The following is a 19,812-nucleotide window of genomic DNA, read 5'->3' on the forward strand; positions in this document are numbered from 1 at the left end:
TTCAGATTTGAGTTCTACAGGTTCCCACATCAAAAATACAAGTTCAGATTTGAGTTCTACAGGTTCTCACATCAAAAATACAAGTTCAGATTTGAGTTCTACAGGTTCCCACATCAAAAATAGAAGTTCAGATTTGAGTTCTACAGGTTCTCACATCAAAAATACAAGTTCAGATTTGAGTTCTACAGGTTCTCACATCAAAAATAGAAGTTCAGATTTGAGTTCTACAGGTTCCCACATCAAAAATACAAGTTCAGATTTGAGTTCTACAGGTTCTCACATCAAAAATACAAGTTCAGATTTGAGTTCTACAGGTTCCCACATCAAAAATAGAAGTTCAGATTTGAGTTCTACAGGTTCCCACATCAAACATACAAGTTCAGATTTGAGTTCTACAGGTTCCCACATCAAAAATACAAGTTCAGATTTGAGTTCTACAGGTTCTCACATCAAAAATAGAAGTTCAGATTTGAGTTCTACAGGTTCCCACATCAAAAATAGAAGTTCAGATTTGAGTTCTACAGGTTCCCACATCAAAAATACAAGTTCAGATTTGAGTTCTACAGGTTCTCACATCAAGAATACAAGTTCAGATTTTGTTCCACAAGTTCTCAGATCAAGTCCTACAGGTTCTCAAGTCTTGCAACATAATTACCCCCATAGGCCTAGCTGGGGTTGGTCCAACCTGCAGGAATACGTACTTGCCCACCCGGTGTAAGCGCCGCCCACGCAGGGGTCTATAACTGGGGCTCCAGTGACCAAGTCCTTGGCTGCACGCGAGTAAAAGCGGTACCGGGGTCGTCGTTTCGGGCTGCTGGTGCTCACGTATCGCTCAGGCGGGGCGAACGTGCTGAGAAATAGAGAATTAAGGCAGAGCGAGTGTGAAGTGTGTGGGCGCAGCGACCACTGGCCTCAGCTCCTTTAAGAGGGAACTGGACTCTGCGTCGTTACGTAAGACACAACGACGCTTCTTAACCCAGTCACGAGAACCGGACAGAGGAGCGTTTCCGTCCAGGACCGCAGGGAGACCTTTCAGGGAGCCGCTCCGGGACATGGGTGAGATTTCATTGCCCGCTCGGTTCAGCAGGTGACGGTGTTTCTGTTTAGTTCTGAACGGGCTCCTCACAGCAGGCGGTCTAAACCCAGCTCAGTGTTTCAGTGAGTTTTGGTGCATGATGGGCTGCACTTGGCTGCTGCCTGGCAAAGTGATGTGGAGAATAACAGAAATAACAGAACCTTGTTCAAGTTATTTCAAGTCCTTCCTCAGTTACGCCTTAAGAACTGTCTCGTTTTCTTCTCTTTACTGCTCTCTTAGGAATGGCTTTAAGAGCAGGTGTTCTTTAATTATACGAGTTGTAAGAGTTGATAAGGTGAGCATCTGAATTCATCAGTTTATCTAATTCTGTCCATCCTCCTCTCTTGCTTTTTGCCGTCATCCCACAATTATTATATTTTCCAAGCAGGACCCCCCCCCCCCCCACCCACCATAACCTCTAGATCTCATTTGCTAATTTTTTAAACTTAGTTTCATGTTTTTCCCCATTTTCTCCTCTGAGCGGATTCACCTGGTAACAGGAATGACAGTCGAAACCAATAAAGACTTTCTTAAGAGATTATTTGAGAACTTCTTAAGTATTTTTTTAAAGAATTGTAGTTAAGAACATTCTTATGAACTTCTTAGTGTTTGTCTTGGGAACCTTCGCAAGCTTCTTCTTAAGAACGTTTTCATGGTTCCAGCCCTTGAGTCATGACTTCACTTATGCTTATCTTTCAGGTTTCTTACATCTCCGGTCTTTTTCGTCTTTAATCTTGTTCTCCATTTTCTCCCCAAAATGTGTAAGCTACAGTTCTTATGCTCACCAGTAATGAAAGGACTGAGCACAAAGTTTTGTGGCTCAAAAAAGACGAAGCCAAAGATATTTCAATTATTTCAAGATATTTTACAAGTCAAATCGCGGTCACTTGCGAACCTCAAAATCCTGCGTTTCTGCATTGACTCGCTTTTCCAGGAACATCTCAGGTGGGCCTGTGTTTCTCAGAATGGTGCGTTCCCTCAATGAGTGAGGGACTTCTACAGTTACAGGGTTTGAAAAGTCGGACAGGTTTGTCCAGTTTGGATGGCAGGTGGTAGATGATTTACGGGAATAAAACATGTTTTACGTACTGGGGAAAAAACCCTTTGCTTGATGGGACAGATCTCAAAAGATGGTTTCATTACTGCTGATGCTGCTGATCTTACCCTGTTACTAAATTATTAATTCAGTAATGTGTCTACTTTATGGCCCAAAGCTCTAATATCTATACCTGCATTGGAAATGTAGTCTCGCTGTGCTTTTCAATAAATGATGCGTTTACTAAAAGTTCAAGTATTTTCTCTTTTGTTTGAGTTATTGTCAGACCTTGTCCAGAACTGATCAACAGACACATCATGAAGGTAGACGTTTGTGGTATTTGAGGCATGAGCTCACTTGCTGTGGGTTGCAAACACAGACCAATGTTGAAATTTCTTTTTCAGAACACTTCACTCTTATAAAAGATGGGTCTTTAGTAAAGACAGTAGTTCTGTGTAGAGCCATGAACACTCAATGAACCATTTGCATGATGAAAATGTTCTTCAGATTGATGGAGAACGTGTTGTTTGGTTCTGTATAGAACCTTTTTGAAAATGGTTCTATATAGCAGTAAACACATTCTCCTATTGCTGTGTTGTCAAGCTTGTAGTAACAATAGAAGAACCCCTTTTGAGGCTGTAGAGAACATGCAACCATCAATCTGAGGAAATATTTGATCTTTTACATTTATGGCATTTGGCAGACGCTCTTATCCAGAGCGACTTACAATTTTCAGTGATTTTATATAGCTAGGCCAAGGGTGAGTGGGTACCCAGGTGGGGATTGAAGCCCAGTCTACAGTGTAGAAGGCAGAGGTCTTTATCCTTTAATCCATGCAAATGATTCCTTGGGTATTCATGGTTCTGTATAGACCCACTGTCTCTACTAAAGAACCCTTGAAGAACCATCTTTTGTAAGTGTGTACAGAGTATTTAAATGGTTCCTGGTACTGGTTGGTATTGGAAGTTTGGTACTGTGGGATCTTTCTGATAAGCCATGATACCGTTTGAACAAATTTCACGTGAATAAAGGAAGAATCTTGAAACATTGTTTACATGTTTTTCTTCTACTTCACTGCGAGTAGGTGTTTTTTTTCTCTCTCCTTGGTGTGGCAGTACAGCGGTAATGCTCCTCCCTCAGAACAGTGCACAGATGCCATGGCCTGTTGTGATGTAAAATTAAGCGATAAAACTGTAATAAAAGCTGTTGTTTGCTGACCGGGTGCAACTTCGCCACACAGTAAACATTGAGTTCTGCCTCTCCTGGGCACTTGGCAAATGAAGAGTGCAAGTACGAGGGGCGTGAGGCCCATCATGCTGCTCTTTCACATGAGAAGTCATGCAGTCATGCAGATCTTTGATTTTCTGGAAGTCCATTCATTAGAAATTTTCAGAAACGTAACTACTGCAATGTCATAGGAGGAACTTCTCTCTGGTCTTTGTGTTTCTTACGTTGTAGCACCGAAGACTGTGTTGATCGTTTATGCCCATCAGAGTCCAAGCTCGTTTAACGCCGCTGCGAAGGATGTGGCTGTGCAGACGCTCACTGCCCAGGGCTGTGAAGTCATCGTGTCTGACCTCTATGCCATGAATTTCCATTCCTCAGCAACAGCGGCGGATATCAAAGGTCTGTATGGTGGTGCACTATGTCAGTAAAATCAAACGCCAGTTGGATGTGTACTGGAATGACCACAGGCAGCGCAGGGAAACACCTTTTACAAATACAAGATGTCCTCAGCTTATATAGTTCATACAGGATTCATATTCAAGACAATACCTATCAGTAAATTATAATTCAATTCATGTTGTTTAGTATGCTTAGTATGTCCATGTAATTGCTTTTAAACTGGAAAAACTAAGAAGAACGATTTGCAGATTATAAATACGCAGGTCGCCCAGACAACACGGACTATACGATAGTGAAACATTACTAGCCAAGGCATCAGAGTAACCTCCATTGTTAAAAGCTCAAGATGTAGAGATTATTTAAAAAAGGATTTGTGAGGATTATTGACTGAAGCTTTTACTTCAGCATGAAGCATTGTGGATTTGGAAGCTTAGGGCTCCTGAGTTGAGTTAGGAAGCAGAGTTTGGGCCTTGACTGTAAAGCTAAAAGAACCGTATGTTCATCCTGATCATTTGTTGGTTGTGCTTTTTCCTTTTCCTTTGTTTTCTTATTTAGGGTTTCATATTTTGACAACTTTGTGGGTGGGTGGGTCTGTCAGTCAACTTGAATGATTGTCACCTTTTGGCCAAAAAGCTGAAATACCACTCTTTTGTTTGAGAGACTGCACCCTTATTAAGGCAACACCTTCTACACACGGGTAGCTTTCTCTTATCTGACCCAGCCGGTTTAACATTTTTGCATAAATTTGCCCAGAGTGGACCATAAACTTTAGGATATACAACCTTGTTACCAAACAACGCCTTACTGACTCTCTGAGACATACCTGGAATAAACCACTGGAGTAACAATAAGCTACATTTTACAAAAAAGTGAAGTTGTTTCAGTTCCAGATTTCCTTGAAATTCCAAAATGATAAAACCAATTGGGGAGTATTTCACAACAAAACACAGCAGGACACATCATGCAAGACCTTTCACCTAATACATGCATGCATAAAACTGGTATTATAGAAGTGAATAATACTAGTAATAATAATAATAATAATAATAATAATAATAATAATAATAATAATAATAACATGAATCAAAATCATTGCCTGAGTCCTGCATATCCATCTTGTTATACTTGTCTAGGGAACTTGAAGAACCCTGAGCACTTTCTGTATGATGAGGAGACCTTTATTGCCTGGAAGGAGGATAGACTGAGTGATGACATCAAAGAAGAGCACCGCAAGGTGGCACAGGCTGATCTCATCATCTTTCAGGTTAGATGTACTGATGGTTCTTTCCATGGTACTTCTATGTTCTTACTGCCTCTTCTTTACTCTCACGCTATCCTGTCAACTTCCCTTAGATGGTTGCTGCCATAAGAAAACCTTGTATCTCCAAAACGACAGCTTTAAATGAGAGAGAATGTTCATAAGTTAATGTCTGCTAATATAACTTTAGAAACTTTAAAAAACAACTCCCCCCTTATTTCTGTAGGTTCTATCCTCATAAAATGTTCCCAAAGGATGCTTGGTACGGAGCCCCGCTGGTGACATCCTGTATAAATAAAAATCATCTGTGGGCATGGGAAGTTGTGGCCACACATTTGGATCTCATTCCCATGCCTTACTAAGTCGTGGCCATGCATTATTTTTATTTATACAGGATGTCACCAGCGGGGCATGTCCAAGTGGTAAACAAGCAAGCAAAACAAATTTCACTGTCTTTATGGAAGAGGAATAATGTATATATTTCTGGCATGAAAATACTGGATGCATTGTTACATCAGAAAAGTAATACATATAATTATTGTAATGTATTTTGCAGTTCCCGCTCTACTGGTTCACTGTTCCTGCTATAATGAAAGGCTGGATGGAGCGAGTGCTGACTCAAGGATTCGCCTACACTCTGCAGACCATATATGACAACGGCAATTTTAAGGTCTGAAACATGCAACAGAAAAGTCAGATAGCTAAAGACATATTAAGATTTCTGCAGTGTGTATCCTGTCTGTTCTATAGAGCAGAGTTTCTTACTGGCATGCAGAGTTTTAACTAATAACTGCTGCAACACCTGCTTATGTGAAGTGGGTGTATCTAAATCTCTGCAACTCAGTGTCTCTTAAAGACCTCAAATAGTTTACGTAATGTTAAGGTTCTTGGTGTGTTTATCATCAGAAACACTTGCTGTCTATGCACAGAAAAATCTTAAAAGTAATCAAAGTGAATTTTCAGTAGTTTACAGGACTACTTTTATTTATTTATTTATTTATTTATTTGCTCACTTTGCTCTACAGGATAAAAAGGCTGTGCTGTCATTCACTACTGGAGGAATAGAGTCTATGTACCTCCCTGACGGCATCAATGGAGACATCAATGTTTGCCTTTGGCCTTTACAGGTGAAATAAACCATTTTGTGTTGAGGACATTTCTGATCTATTAGTTGCTAGAAGAGAATCACTTAAAAAATAACAATCAATAATAACAATAACGATGTGTCTTGATGCAGAACGGAGTTCTGCGCTTCTGTGGTTTTCAGGTTCTGGCCCCGCAGATCTTCTGGTGTGTTGGACACACTCCTCCCTCTGAGAGAACAGCTATGTTAGAGGCATGGCAGGCCAGGCTGAATGGAATGCTGGACGAACAGCCTCTGTCGTTTGCTCCCACTAAGCTCTTTGACCTCAGTTTCCAGGCAGGGTTCCGACTGCGCTCAGATATCAAAGAGGCGTATGCCTCTCAACCCTATGGCCTCACCACAGGGCAGCACCTTGGTAAACCGTTCCCTCCAAACAACCAGACCAAGTCTGCTCCACATGACAAACAGTAGCAGCAGCATCCTCACCAAAGAAAGCCTAGCAGCTGAATCAAGCCTGAAGATAAGAGATTGATGCTGAGTCATTATGAAATAGGTTTTTGCAGTAATCTATATTTATGTTCAAGCAAATCTAAGTTTAACCTCTATCTATATCTAAAATATGTCAACCTTTGGCAGACCTGTATGTTTTCCATAGCTTTAACTTGACTATAAATGGGTATGTATAGTTTCTCCTTTTAGATTTTTTTTTCTAATCTATTACTTATATGGACCTTTTCCTTTCCTTTTCTCCTTCCCCATCCCTCCGTTCTTCCATGAACTGCTTCTACTCCGCCATAAACTGATTTGACTCCTACCCTGTTTATTTAATGAATCATTTAACTATTAATTTGTTTACTTTGATCTGAAAATACTAGCTAATATGGTGAACTAGAGAGCCTGTAGTCTAAACTGAGCAGCTACCGGTACTAAAGCATGCAGAAACATTGCAAGCAGTGCAAACAAAAAATAAAATCTAGGGTTTGCATTTTACAGTCTTAATGTGATTGCACTCATAAACTCTTAGCTAGGTAAATTTTCAACATAGTGATGTTATGTTAGTTTATGGACTGCGTGCTGCATACCTGAACACCTCAAGAAGTCAAAAGTCTGCTCCACAGGGCAGCACAGCATCTCATACAGAGATAAACAGAGCGGGCAGTTCAGTCTATGGCCGAGCCACAGCTGTTCTGAAGTCAGCTGAGAACCAGTCACAGCTCGTTGGGTAATTATGACACTTTCTTCTACACTGAATCTATAAAACCCTTCAGAAAATTCAGAGGATCTCGGAGTCCTGACGCTAGTCATGATCATCACAGACACTGATTACTGAAGTAATTGTGGATAGCAGTGACTGAAGGGTTGAGGAAAATAAGGCCTTATAAGGAGCTTCTAAGATTTTGATTGGAAATAATACAGCAACTGTGCTCCCAGAAAACAAATCAAATTTTATTATCAATAATAAAAAAAAAAAGACTAATTATAAACATTCTGGGTAGGTCTGTGACACCGTGGCTGCGCCTCTGAATAGACTGTCTTCTCGGAACGTAGCTGTTTAATCTCATGCATCGAGAAAAGTGGGAAAAAAAATCTGAAACTACCACGGTTTGGACCTCGGTGTCTTCATAGCTAGTTACGGTCATGATCATTAAAGATGTTATTTCTCAGAAAACTCTTAAATAACTTCACGTTGTAATTCTTGAATAAAGCCTAACCTGCCCTAAAATATGTTTGTGTTCTGAGTCATTGATTATTGTCGTCTTCTTGTGTTAGGAATGCACAGTTTCATATATTGGAGTTATGTAAGAAGACAGTAGACAGACCTTGTTCTACTTGAAGACCTTGTTCTACTCCTTGTAGATGGCGCACTTTAGGCCCAAGCAGAAGCCTCTTGTGAGTGCAGCCCGGCAGCCCGAGCTCTCCAGGCTCTCTTTTTTTCTACATTTTTGCTTTCACTCCTTACATCCTGCCAGATCACACCTTCATTTATCAGAAAAGAAAAGAAAACAAAAAGTGCTGCGCAGGCCATCCTCTTATTTACCAGCAGTAATTAGGTGATCTGCAAGGCGTCCTTTAGACCACATCATGCGTCTTTACATATTATTGTCACACAGACAGGCTCAGAAAGAAGGTCTTGCTCAATGTTTAGATGTCTAATGCAAAATTAACATTGTACCGATATGATGACAATAAGATCATTCATGCAGATGCTTGGAAGACACGTCCTCCACCAAGTTTTGACTAAGACTAAGTTATCTTTGAAATCTCTTTCACAGGGCAGCACCTGTGTAAAGTCACACCCTCCAACATTTAGACCAAAGTTCCTCATCATGACCATCAACATCAGAACAAAAGCAGGCCTGAAAGTCCAGAGGATATCAGCATTTGTATCTGAGTTAACCGATAAGAGGCCGATAACAGACCTCTGTAATTGTTCTGAAATGTGAAGATAAACTTCAGTAAGTGTAAAAGATCACTCTGTACCTCATAACTAATTCTGATCCCCTGTATCCACAAGCATGTTCTTCTAAAAAAAAAAATACCATGTAATCTTTAGAGACTTAATAAAACCTGAATTGAAAGTGCTATCAAATTGATTGATTGATAGGATGATGGAAGGAGCAACGAAAGTAAAACAGGGGCTGTGGAATTGTAAAACAACTTGAGTTTGAGGTAAGGACCGTACCTGGAACCTTCGCTTCTTCCAGTCTAACACCCATTGAATTCCCACCTCTGCCGTCTATTTCTCATGACAGAGTTTATGCAATACCCTTCACCACACCATCTCCTCCCCCATTCCTCAGTCCTGCCACAGTTAAATTGAGAGGGTCCGGCCTCTGACTCCCCAGCAGAAGCTGCCCAGAACTCCAGCCCACGTTTTCAGACTTCTCTCTCTCTCTCTCTCTCTCTCTCTCTCTCTCTCAACAAGACTCTCCTCATACAACCATGTTGTGTTGAAGGCACGTTCTGAACTCACAAACATTTGAGAAATGTAGAAATGTGGACTCGATCCATTTAAACTTGCATTATGGAGAAATATAACATTTATTCTATGTGGTCGTAAGTGCTGTAAAAAGCGTTGGTAAAGAGCAGATATTTTAGAGCAAGTAGCCCAGAATCACCAAAACTTTCTGCTCTTCTGACAAACAATAAATATGTCAACAAATTAAAATACTGCCCAAATAAACATCGGTCCGATGCTGATTTCGTTTTAGGAAAATAACTGATGATACTGAGATCATCCTACACTTGTATTTTTAACATTATTGGTTTTCTGTGGGCCAAAGGAGGGTAACAGAAAGGACACTTAGTTCAGACAGACAAGCTCTATTCCTCTAAAATTACATTCTTTGAGTCATCATTTCAATGTGTATACCACAAGTCATAGTTCTTGACTATGAAAATCAGCAGGTTTCCATGGGAGGATGGAAAGATGAAAGAAAGGGTGGCAGGATTATATAACCTAAGTGTTATCCTAATGAATGCAGTCCGGTGCTTTGGGTCATCAGTAAAACATTATACCAAATATTTGATGGTATCAAAATCAATGGGTTTCCATAGGAGGTTAAAGGTGGATTTTCAAAATGTCTGCATAATTCAGTTGTTGACATATAAACAGTCGGCGTGGTTTGATGAAATGGTATTGCAGAGAAACTTACTCAGTTTGCTTTACAAAAGTGGTGGTAGGGGGTCCCAATGTCTACATAGCTGATTTACTATGGAAAATAACCTGCGTGTGTCTTCTCAGATTCTTTAAGTAATGTTGATAATGGTGTCTCGTGGTAAATCCAAAATAATACTTACTTTCTGTATTATTTTGCCCTACAGTGCACTTTGTCCTGAAAGTGTGAGTTGCCAAGAAAGAGCATCCCACTGGTTAAATCAAGGCTATCCAGACTTACTCGCAAAGTTCCTGTGTGTCTGCGGGTCTTCATTCAAAACAAGCTGGAGCTCACCTGATTCCTCCTGTTTCATCAGTTTGTCTCAGTTATCAAACAACTGATCATGTCCGATCCTGTTCTGTTGGACTGACAACCTGCAGCCAAACCAGCCCTTTGTGGATAAGATTGGATTCCTCTGGGTGAAATGATGCTTCCTGGTTTTGCCTCTTTCTTGCCAATGCTAAAACATATTCTTCCATTTTTTATTTTGAGAAACTTATAATGCACAGCATCTCTTACAGAGGCGTCCAATAAGCAATATCCTGATATTCTCAAAACATTCTAGGACTTTCCTGCAACAGAAATGCAGAAAAAAAATATTTTGATGGTCAGTAAGATGCTTGATGTCTGGTCTCCCAACGCCAAATGAAAACGTGAAGATTTATGGCATCAAAAACAAACAAACAAAAAGAAAACTTGTATTTTAGGAATGATTTTTATGTGTAGGCAGAACCTTCATTATTTATTTTTGTCTGAAAAGCAAATGGATTCAACTTTTAAGCCTCAGCCTTTAGATTTTCTTGTCTTTTGATTATGAAAAATGCAAATTCAGATAGAAGTTTATGTCCACATTTTTGATTGGTAGTGTATTACGTCCTTCCTTCCTTAAGCAGAGGTTTATTTGGAAATCTAGTGAATATTTTTGAATTCAGAATTCAGAGCACCTTCCAGCTCTGCTACAAATGCCTGCTCTTTTATACTCACGCTGCCCGTCTCCATGGAGGCCACAGAGGCTCCCTTTATGACGTCACTGTTCCGTGAAGCAGAGGCCCCGCCCACTTCTGAACGCCTGCTGTCTGAAAAGTTAATTCATGTATTTGAGTGACAGATTTCAGTTCAGAGGAGCAGCAGGAACAAAGAGAGATGAATAAATAAGACCAAAGAGCAGATTTTCATTAAAAATTCACACATAATTAACAAGACATGGTCTCAAAGGTCTCCATGGAGATGGGCAGCGTGAGTATGAAAGAGCAGGTATTTGTAGCAGAGCCTCATTTCGGAAAGATCAACACCGAAGAGTCACTTCACACATTTTTCACCATTTGAGTCGCGCGGATCTGATTCGGACCGGCCAATCACGGCCCACCTGACACTACAGGTAATGATTATTTATATATTATCTCTCTCTCTCACTGTCTCTCTCTCCCTGTCTCACTCTCTCTCTCCCTATCCCTGTCTTTCCTTCTTTTTCTCTCTCTCTCTCTCTCTCTCTCTCTCTCTCAAAGGTCTAAGTTGAGTCAAAAATTCTCCAAGCTACTGTTTCTAGATCTTCATCTTGGTTAGATAAACTAAACTGAATGTTTGTGTGTTTTTTTGCTCAGTTTCCCCACTAACTGGCGCTCCTTCTATCACACGGTCCCATCTGGCATATTCTCCTCTTGGGTTTCCAGATAATGGACCGCTGTGGTATTGTTGGGATTCAAACTCACAACCACCTGATGTTGGGATGAATTATTGCACAGCTGCACCCCCTGAAATGATGCCACACTTCAAAGTGAAAACAACATAGATTTTCTCCAGTGTGTTAAACATTTGTAGACACAAAATCCGAGTTGCTTCATGTGTTCCTGAGTGGTGCAGTGGACTGAGCCATCTACCCAACAGGAGGTTGTGAGTTTGAGGCCCAGCGATGAGACAGCCATCCATGAGTGTTCTGAATGTCTTGCAGGATGGTGTGATGGAGAGTCTTGGCTGGTGAGGAAGAGTCTTGGCTGGTGAGGAAGTTGAGTACAAACATAACATAATTTACATAACTGAGATACAGAAGTAAAAGCATTGAGAACTTTTGAGTCAACTAAGAAATTTGTGTTGTGCTTCCTCAAGTTGAGTCAACTCAAGAAAAGCCATGTAATCAGTTACTATATCATTTTGAGTTTGCCTCTCATTTTTTACAATGCAGTGTTTGTGGTAGATAATCACAACTGCAGCAACATTTGGGCTGGAGGTCAGAGAACCAGTGTCTGTGCACACGGCAAGAGAGGAGTGACTCTTGGCCTTAGCCCGAGCTTTACCGTCTGCCTTACTTTTTAAAATAGACCTCTCCTCCGCTCATCTCACACTTCCGTCAACTTCGCCAAGCTAAGCTGAAATAATAAGGCAAGGTCCTCGAGCGCCCTTCTTACAGCTGAAGCGCCGCGTTTCTATTGGCTGAAATGCAACAACCAATCGTATTAGCGCCGACAAACTTTACGGCCCGCCCACCGTTCTTGTCCACGTACCCCATTTCTCCTCCTCCCCTTCCTGCTGCCATCTGTTTCGTCTGTTTGAGAGATACAAAGGAACGTATAAGCGTCCTTGTTTTCCCGCTTTATTTCTGTGCTTTGACCCTCCCGTTCTCATCAATGTAACTACAAATTGTAGCTCAATTATCCATTTTAGTTTAGAACTTTCTGCTACAGAATGAAAACCGAGCTCTTTGAGTGGGAAATGTGGGGGGGCTCTTAAAAGAGCCGTTTTGAGCGGGGAAAATGTGAGATATAATAAACAGCACGTTCACTTCTTCTTGGAGGCGGCCTTTTTCGCAGCCTTGGGCTTGGCAGCTTTGGGTTTGACCACCTTCGCTTTCTTCGGGCTCTTGGCCGCCTTCTTCGGGGCCGCGGGCTTCTTAGCTTTCTTGGGAGACTTGGCGACTTTCTTGGCGGCCGCCGGTTTCTTGGCTTTCTTCGGCGATTTCTTGGCAGCTGCGGGCTTCTTCGCTGCTACCTTCTTGGGCTTCTTAGCAGCGGCGGGCTTTTTAGCGGGCGCCTTTTTGGCTTTTGGAGCCGCTTTCTTTGCCACCTTCTTCTTGGGCTCGGCTTGTTTCCTGTTGAGCTTGAAGGAGCCCGAGGCGCCGGTGCCTTTGGTCTGCACCAGAGTGCCCTTCGTTACGAGGCTCTTGACGGCGATCTTGACGCGGGACTTGTTCTTGTCCACGTCGTAACCGCCGGCAGCCAGAGCTTTCTTGAGGGCGGCGAGAGACACGCCGCTCCTCTCCTTAGACTGCGAAACAGCCTTGACGATGAGCTCGCCGACGCTGGGGCCGGCTTTCTTGGGCGGGGCGGCGCGCTTCTTCTTGGGAGCTTTGGCCGGCGCGGCGGCGGCTGGAGCAGGAGCAACTTCTGCCATCGTTCTGCTTTTGCTGCGATCGGAGAGAGAATGAGCGGAGCTGTGCTGTTCAGAGGAACCTCCCTCTCAGGCGACGGGCCGCCTCTTAAAAGCCACATGAGAACGGTGTAGACTCAACCGGACTGCGTAGCGCCTGAGTGACGCGCTCGCACTTGTGTTTTCTTGTGGCATTATCGGGTAAAAATACGAGTGAAAGCGCCGCTTGGCGAGCGCCCAACGGCTCGATCCTATAGAAGAGCCTTTGCCGTGTTTCCTAAGACCGGGAATGAGCGCGCAGCAGCGTCTCGTTTCGCAGGGCGCTCTGAAAAGAGTCCCGCGCATCAGCCGCTCCGAACAAGATACCGTGTATTTAGCGCAATAATCTGTGATAAACGGTGGCAAACGGTAGCGCGAGCCTTCGGAGAGCTCAACGGTGCGTTCGGGGAGAGTCTCGGGGAGGGCGTGACCGAACTCCGACTGGCCGAGCGCCCCGTTAATTATGGGTAAAACGAGCCTTCTTGGAGCGAATAAAGCACACCCTAAACCGGCGGCCGCTGGGGACACAGACTGTCATACAAATAAACTTTTGACTTGACTAGTGAGAAATAATCAATAACTATATAATCATCAATAAGTAAGAAGCTAAAGGCAGACCTCTACAATCATAAACCTGAGGCCTAGCTCTATAGCTCTTTCTTATTCTATTTGTACTGTGAGTCTGAAGCAAAGCTGAAAGGCTACTTTTGCTTACACTTCATCTCAAGTCTAAGACTTAGAGTAAGTAACAGGACCTTTGCAGCTGGGTCAAAGGTTTGTGTTCTATTCTATGTATATTTTAACTTCCTCATGAACATAAAGCCTTGGACTGAAACCATTCAGTAAAGGCCAAAGAAGGTCTGCGGTGATTGACTCTGCAGAAAGTTGGTGACCTCTGCGCACTATACGCCTCAGCAGCTGCTCTGTCATTTTACATTGCTGGCCACTTCATGACTGAGTTGCTGTCGTTCCCAATCACTTCCACTTTGTTATAATACCACTGACAATCGACTGTGGAATATTTAGTAGTGAGGAAATTTCACGACTGGACTGGCATCCTATCTCAGTACCACACTGGAATTCACTGAGCTCCTGAGAGCGACCCATTCTTTCACTAATGTTTGTAGAAGCAGTCTGGGTGCTTGGTTTTGTACACCTCTGGCCATGGAAGTGATTGGAACACCCGAATTCAATGATTTGGATGAGTGAGTGAATACTTTTGGCAGTATTGTGTAGCTGTAAGCCTCCTTTTGCTTTCTCTAGCTTCATAGAAAGTCTTGTACCTCATTTCATCATATGGCTATGGCCTTCACTCTAAAACTACTTTTGCTTGCTATAACTACATCATAAGCTTAAAGCTTAGTTCTGTACGCTCACATGTGGACTCTACCTTCAAATGCCAGAGGCCTCGCTGTAAACAACTTTACTTTCTCCAACTTCAAAACATGTCTCTAAATGCAGTTTTGCTCACTATAACTTCATCATAGGCTTGGGGCATCACCCTGTAGCTGCTTCTACTATCTCCTCATAGCATCATCATGAGCATGATGCCTTGTTATGTTCCTGTTTTTATTCACTTTAGGTGCCATAACAAGCCCAAGGCCTAGGATCTTGAAATCCTGAGCGATCTCCCTCACCAGGCGCTGGAAGGGCAGCTTGCGGATCAGCAGCTCTGTGGACTTCTGGTAACGGCGAATCTCCCGGAGAGCCACGGTACCGGGCCTGTAACGATGAGGCTTCTTGACGCCGCCAGTGGCCGGAGCGCTCTTACGGGCACAGCCTTGGTAGCCAGCTGCTTCCTCGGAACTTTACCACCGGTGGATTTACGAGCGGTCTGCTTGGTTCTTGCCATGATTTCGAAATCTTTTCTCTGCAAAAGAAAAAGAATAAGCTCAAGTGTGCACCACGGCTGGCGTAGTGTATTTGAGCTGCTCTCCGGCCACTGGGCGTCTTGTGGTTGTGACCGCCTCCCATTGGACAGCGGTCCACGCACCGGCTAAACGCTATTGGGCGTTTTCCTACGCGCCAAAATGCTGAAAAAACGGGTCTTGGCCCAAACACCGTGACGGGCTCTTGAATTACAGCCTGTGTCAGTTTTAATGTGTAGCGCTTTGAGATTAATTTGAAAGAGTTGATACGCATAAATTGAAATGACACGGATGTTTGTGAAAGAGCTAGACTGATGGGACTTCTTCCAGGGGGACCGGGTAGTTGACAATGGAAAAACAGCACTTTTATAGCTGAGGTGGGTGGCTCTTAAAAGAGCCTTTGGTTATTTACGATTTAGCAGAAAGCCCCGTTTACTTGGTCTTGGCAGGCTTCTCGGTCTTCTTGGGCAGCAGGACGGCCTGAATGTTGGGCAGAACGCCACCTTGAGCGATGGTGACTCTTCCAAGTAGTTTGTTGAGCTCCTCGTCGTTACGAACAGCCAACTGCAGGTGACGAGGGATGATACGAGTCTTCTTGTTGTCGCGAGCGGCGTTACCGGCCAACTCGAGGATCTCAGCGGTCAGATACTCCAGCACGGCGGCCAAGTAGACGGGAGCGCCGGCGCCGACGCGCTCGGCATAGTTACCTTTACGCAGAAGTCTGTGCACACGGCCCACAGGGAACTGCAGCCCAGCACGGGAGGAGCGAGTCTTGGCCTTCGCCCTGGCTTTACCGCCGGTCTTGCCTCTTCCACTCATCTTGACCTTCTATCTAAACAGTGAAGCGCAGCTGAAATGAAAGACTCCGCTCTCCGAGCGCCCTTCATATAGACAGAGCGGCTCCACTTCCATTGGCTGAACTGTTACGGCCTGCTACAACCAATCCGCGCCGTCAACGTTTAGGGTCCGCCCGCTGTTCATCTCCACCCTCCCCTTCGTGTTGTCTCGTGTGTGTGTGTGTGTGAGATATAGAAGGTACAGATTAATGTAAATAGACATTTAACAGATCCCTTTGAACTTTTGAGGGGTGTTAAGCAAGGTTGTCCACTTAGCACTGCTCTCTATGTTTTAGCTATAAGTCCTTTGATTACTTAAATCAGAAATCATGAACGTCTAGAATGAGTAAGAAAAGTGGTCATTTCTGCCTACGCAGACGACATAACGGTTTTTGTAAAATCTCGAAGAGAGTTAGATATAGTATTTGAGCACTTCCGTATTTATGAACAGGTTTCAGGTGCAGCACTTTATGTACTGAAATCAGAATATATATATATATATATATATATATATATATATATATATATATATATACACAAAAATTATGTTTTTATCTTTTCAGATAAATGGCTGAAATCTATAAATAAATTGCAATGTGAATGTATATAGGACTCCACACGAGCAGTAACTAAACGAGAATTATGATATAAAAAGAAATAATTATGACAAAATGAGGTGTTGTGTGACATCATTTTCTGAAAAATATAAATTAAAAATAGAATAAAAAAAAAAAAACATCTGGAATAAGCCTGATAGGAACACACGTGTTGTACAGGACGCGCTGTAGATCAGAATGGGCGGGAAAGAGAACAAAGGGAAAGTCTTTAGCTGGAAGGAGGAGTAGGAGGAGTTCTTTGCTGAGTGAGCCGTTGATTATTGTCCAATGACCGTGTGGCAACAGTGTGAAGGTGGAGCTTTGTTGGTTTTGAATACCAGAGTCTAAATAAGGCGGTGCCGAATGCGGCTCGTTATTCTTCAGTTTTGTTGGAAGAGAATAAACATGCCTGAACCAGCTAAGTCCGCCCCGAAGAAGGGATCCAAGAAAGCCGTGACCAAGACGGCCGGCAAGGGAGGCAAGAAGCGCAGAAAGTCCAGGAAGGAGAGCTACGCTATCTACGTGTACAAGGTGCTGAAGCAGGTCCACCCCGACACCGGCATCTCCTCCAAGGCGATGGGTATCATGAACTCGTTCGTTAACGACATCTTCGAGCGCATCGCTGGTGAGTCGTCCCGTCTGGCTCATTACAACAAACGCTCCACCATCACGTCCAGGGAGATCCAGACCGCCGTGCGTCTGCTTCTTCCCGGCGAGCTGGCCAAGCACGCCGTGTCCGAGGGCACCAAGGCCGTCACCAAGTACACCAGCTCCAAGTAAGAAGTGACGAAGATTCAAGTCAAACCCAACGGCTCTTTTAAGAGCCACCCACGGTTTCCCTTAAAGAGATTTCTGAAACGTTTTATGAAAATGAAAGTTTTCTCTGTCGTGTGTGTGGATGACTACGGTTTACCTTGTAGGGGGAAGGGAGTTTCTGTACGTCTGTCTGCTGCGCCGATAACTGGATACTTTAATGCACTGGGTGGAGGGAACATGTACATAACGGGGTATATGTGTATTAAATATACATAAAGCACGTGACATGTTAGTGCATTTTAAGGCCTTTAAACATGGAGTTAGAACATGCCAGTGTGTGTCAGGGCAATAAGTAGGTAGTACTGGATAAGGTGATGGTACATGTGCAGGAGCTCTAGTTAGTAAGTTTGAAGTTCCAAGCTTGACCGGAATAGCTCGATTTCCTTTCGCACAACACATACAAACTCATCTCATTGCTGCTCAGAAGTGAATTTATAGGAAAGTGTAGGGCTCGACAGAATAACCGTTTTTTCATTCATATGGATGGAAACAGGGGTGGGAATGGGGCAGGAAACGGCCGTGAATACCCCTGTCTGTCTCTCTCTCTGTCTCTCTCTCTCTCGGGGTCTGAAGAGTATCTTTCTCACACACACAAGTAGACAACACGAAGGGGAGGGTGGAGATGAACACCGGGCGGACTTTAAACGTTGACGGCGCGGATTAGTTGTGGGGAGGCATTTGGCTGACGCTCGTGTTTGACTAACTTGATAGGTCAAGATGAGTGGAAGTATTAATGTGATTATGTATTTTAATTATTTATTAAAGTTTATATAAAAAGGCAAAACTGATGATGATAAAAATATGTACTCAGGAGTGAGATTGACCGCTCCAAGTGACCTAGATGACGTTAAAACACTGTGGACTACAGGGACGGCAGTGTTATCCGTAAGGGTAGACCGAGCCGATGGGGTGGACATCTTTTTAAAGGAAAAGTTGACATTATTAAATGTAGAGAGATCATACTGGGGATAATTATTATGGTCGATTGTTAACTTAAACATTTGAAAATGAGAATCATAAAGGTGTCCTGCTGCCCAAGAAGACCGAGAAGGCGGCCAAGACCAAGTAAATCTTTTTTTTTCCACCCATTTGAAAATAACCAAAAGGCTCTTTTAAGACCCGCTCATCTCAGCGACAAAAGTGCGGGTTTTCAGTGCTTTCTACCACCAAAAGAAGAAAGGCGACCGTTGAACGATCTGTGGTTGTGGGTGGGCAATGCCACATGCCCCGCGATTATATACTGAATAAGATTTAGAAATTGTGCTCAAACACAGGAACGCCTGTATAATGGTGCGGTTAAGATGAAACAACAGTGGTGTAAAATGATGAAAAAATCAAAATATCGTTAAACACCATGTGTAAAGAAGGAAAATGAAGGTTATAATTGCATAAACCACGGCTTTGGGGCGTCTTGTAGTTTGAAAATGTTGGCGCGAAAGAAGCCGCCCAATAGCGTTTAAGTGACGCGTGGACGACCGTCCAATGGGAGGCGGGCAAATCCAAGCGCCCAGTGGGCGGAGAGCAGCTCCAATGCATAAAAGCGCCGTGTTGGTCGCGCGATTCATTCAGTTTCTTTTGTAGCGAAGAACAGGAGCGTCAGCGTCATGGCAAGAACCAAGCAGACCGCCCGTAAATCCACCGGTGGCAAAGCCCCGAGGAAGCAGCTGGCTACCAAGGCTGCCCGTAAGAGCGCTCCAGCCACCGGCGGCGTCAAGAAGCCTCACCGTTACAGGCCCGGTACCGTGGCTCTCCGGGAGATCCGCCGCTACCAGAAGTCCACAGAGCTGCTGATCCGCAAGTTGCCCTTCCAGCGCCTGGTGAGGGAGATCGCTCAGGACTTCAAGACCGATCTCCGCTTCCAGAGCTCTGCCGTCATGGCCCTGCAGGAGGCCAGCGAGGCTTACTTGGTGGGTCTGTTCGAGGACACCAACCTGTGCGCCATCCACGCCAAGAGAGTCACCATCATGCCTAAAGACATCCAGCTGGCCCGCCGTATCCGCGGTGAACGCGCATAAACTAAACGCCGCTTCCAGTTTACAAAAACATCCAAAAGGCTCTTTTAAGAGCCACCCAACTGTTTGTCAAAGAGCGAGGCTTCCGCAAACCCCGAGTTCTCTAGTGTTGTGATGTACTAGCAGTTCTCGCTTTGACAAAGCGAGCCGTGCGGCGCTGGTTAGTTACAGCTCCAATGCTCAGATGTTCGTTCCACAGCGTAGTAAGGAGTTTCGAGTCGAGGTGAGTGAAGTGTGAGCGTCTGACTAGTGGAGTAACAGTTAAGTCACCCCGTGTGTGTGTGCGCGCATCTAAACGAAGGCGGCCGTTCATAAAAAGCGGTCTACTCAGTTTTTATCCGAGTTTCAAGCAGCACCACAAACTAAATATAAATACAGCTCTTAGTGACATGAGTGGTTGAATAAAAGCAGCACCGAATATGTAGCTTAATTATTGATGCGCTGATCAGAGAAAACACAGAGCACAAAGACCAACTGTGGTGGTTTGAGCTGAAGGCGGTTTGTCATCGATGGAGCTTGGTCGCCACCGTGTGGTCAAAATCTGAAA

General features: G+C 43.7%; 4 protein-coding genes and 1 pseudogene across 4 annotated transcripts; 2 read left to right on the forward strand and 3 right to left on the reverse strand.

Moving 5' to 3' along the window:
- The first annotated feature begins 785 nt into the window (after positions 1-785).
- Positions 786-7,802, forward strand: LOC108414111 (NAD(P)H dehydrogenase [quinone] 1-like). The gene is made up of 6 exons (XM_017686900.2): positions 786-1,056; positions 3,570-3,737; positions 4,871-5,001; positions 5,552-5,665; positions 6,021-6,122; positions 6,233-7,802. The coding sequence occupies exons 1-6, from the start codon at positions 1,053-1,055 to the stop codon at positions 6,548-6,550; spliced, it is 837 nt and encodes a 278-aa protein (XP_017542389.1). The 5' UTR covers positions 786-1,052; the 3' UTR covers positions 6,551-7,802.
- Positions 7,803-12,312: 4,510 nt separating this feature from the next.
- Positions 12,313-13,132, reverse strand: LOC108414101 (histone H1-like). Its single transcript, XM_017686882.2, has one exon. The coding sequence runs from the start codon at positions 13,120-13,122 to the stop codon at positions 12,511-12,513; it is 612 nt and encodes a 203-aa protein (XP_017542371.2). The 5' UTR covers positions 13,123-13,132; the 3' UTR covers positions 12,313-12,510.
- Positions 13,133-14,654: 1,522 nt separating this feature from the next.
- LOC119262229 lies at positions 14,655-14,989 on the reverse strand (annotated as a pseudogene).
- A 429-nt stretch (positions 14,990-15,418) lies between these two features.
- On the reverse strand, positions 15,419-15,831 carry LOC108414104 (histone H2A-like). The gene has a single exon (XM_017686884.2). It carries the CDS (start codon positions 15,822-15,824, stop codon positions 15,438-15,440), a length of 387 nt encoding a protein of 128 aa, XP_017542373.1. The 5' UTR covers positions 15,825-15,831; the 3' UTR covers positions 15,419-15,437.
- Positions 15,832-16,841: 1,010 nt separating this feature from the next.
- Positions 16,842-17,266, forward strand: LOC108414109 (histone H2B). Its single transcript, XM_017686893.1, has one exon. The coding sequence runs from the start codon at positions 16,843-16,845 to the stop codon at positions 17,215-17,217; it is 375 nt and encodes a 124-aa protein (XP_017542382.1). The 5' UTR covers position 16,842; the 3' UTR covers positions 17,218-17,266.
- Positions 17,267-19,812: the final 2,546 nt, after the last annotated feature.

The sequence above is a fragment of the Pygocentrus nattereri genome, chromosome 23 (genome assembly GCF_015220715.1).
Source record: "Pygocentrus nattereri isolate fPygNat1 chromosome 23, fPygNat1.pri, whole genome shotgun sequence".
Classification (NCBI taxonomy): Eukaryota; Metazoa; Chordata; class Actinopteri; order Characiformes; family Serrasalmidae; genus Pygocentrus; species Pygocentrus nattereri.

What these genes read in the sequence shown, in the direction of transcription:
- LOC108414111 (XM_017686900.2), top strand. An exon ending in AACAGCGGCGGATATCAAAG is followed by an intron (nt 3,738 to 4,870) that starts GTCTGTATGGTG and finishes ATACTTGTCTAG; the next exon opens with GGAACTTGAAGAACCCTGAG. An exon ending in ATGACAACGGCAATTTTAAG is followed by an intron (nt 5,666 to 6,020) that starts GTCTGAAACATG and finishes TTTGCTCTACAG; the next exon opens with GATAAAAAGGCTGTGCTGTC.
- LOC108414101 (XM_017686882.2), bottom strand. Translation starts at nt 13,122, where the DNA reads ATGGCAGAAGTTGCTCCTGCTCCAGCCGCCGCCGCGCCGGCCAAAGCT.
- LOC108414104 (XM_017686884.2), bottom strand. Translation starts at nt 15,824, where the DNA reads ATGAGTGGAAGAGGCAAGACCGGCGGTAAAGCCAGGGCGAAGGCCAAG.
- LOC108414109 (XM_017686893.1), top strand. Translation starts at nt 16,843, where the DNA reads ATGCCTGAACCAGCTAAGTCCGCCCCGAAGAAGGGATCCAAGAAAGCC.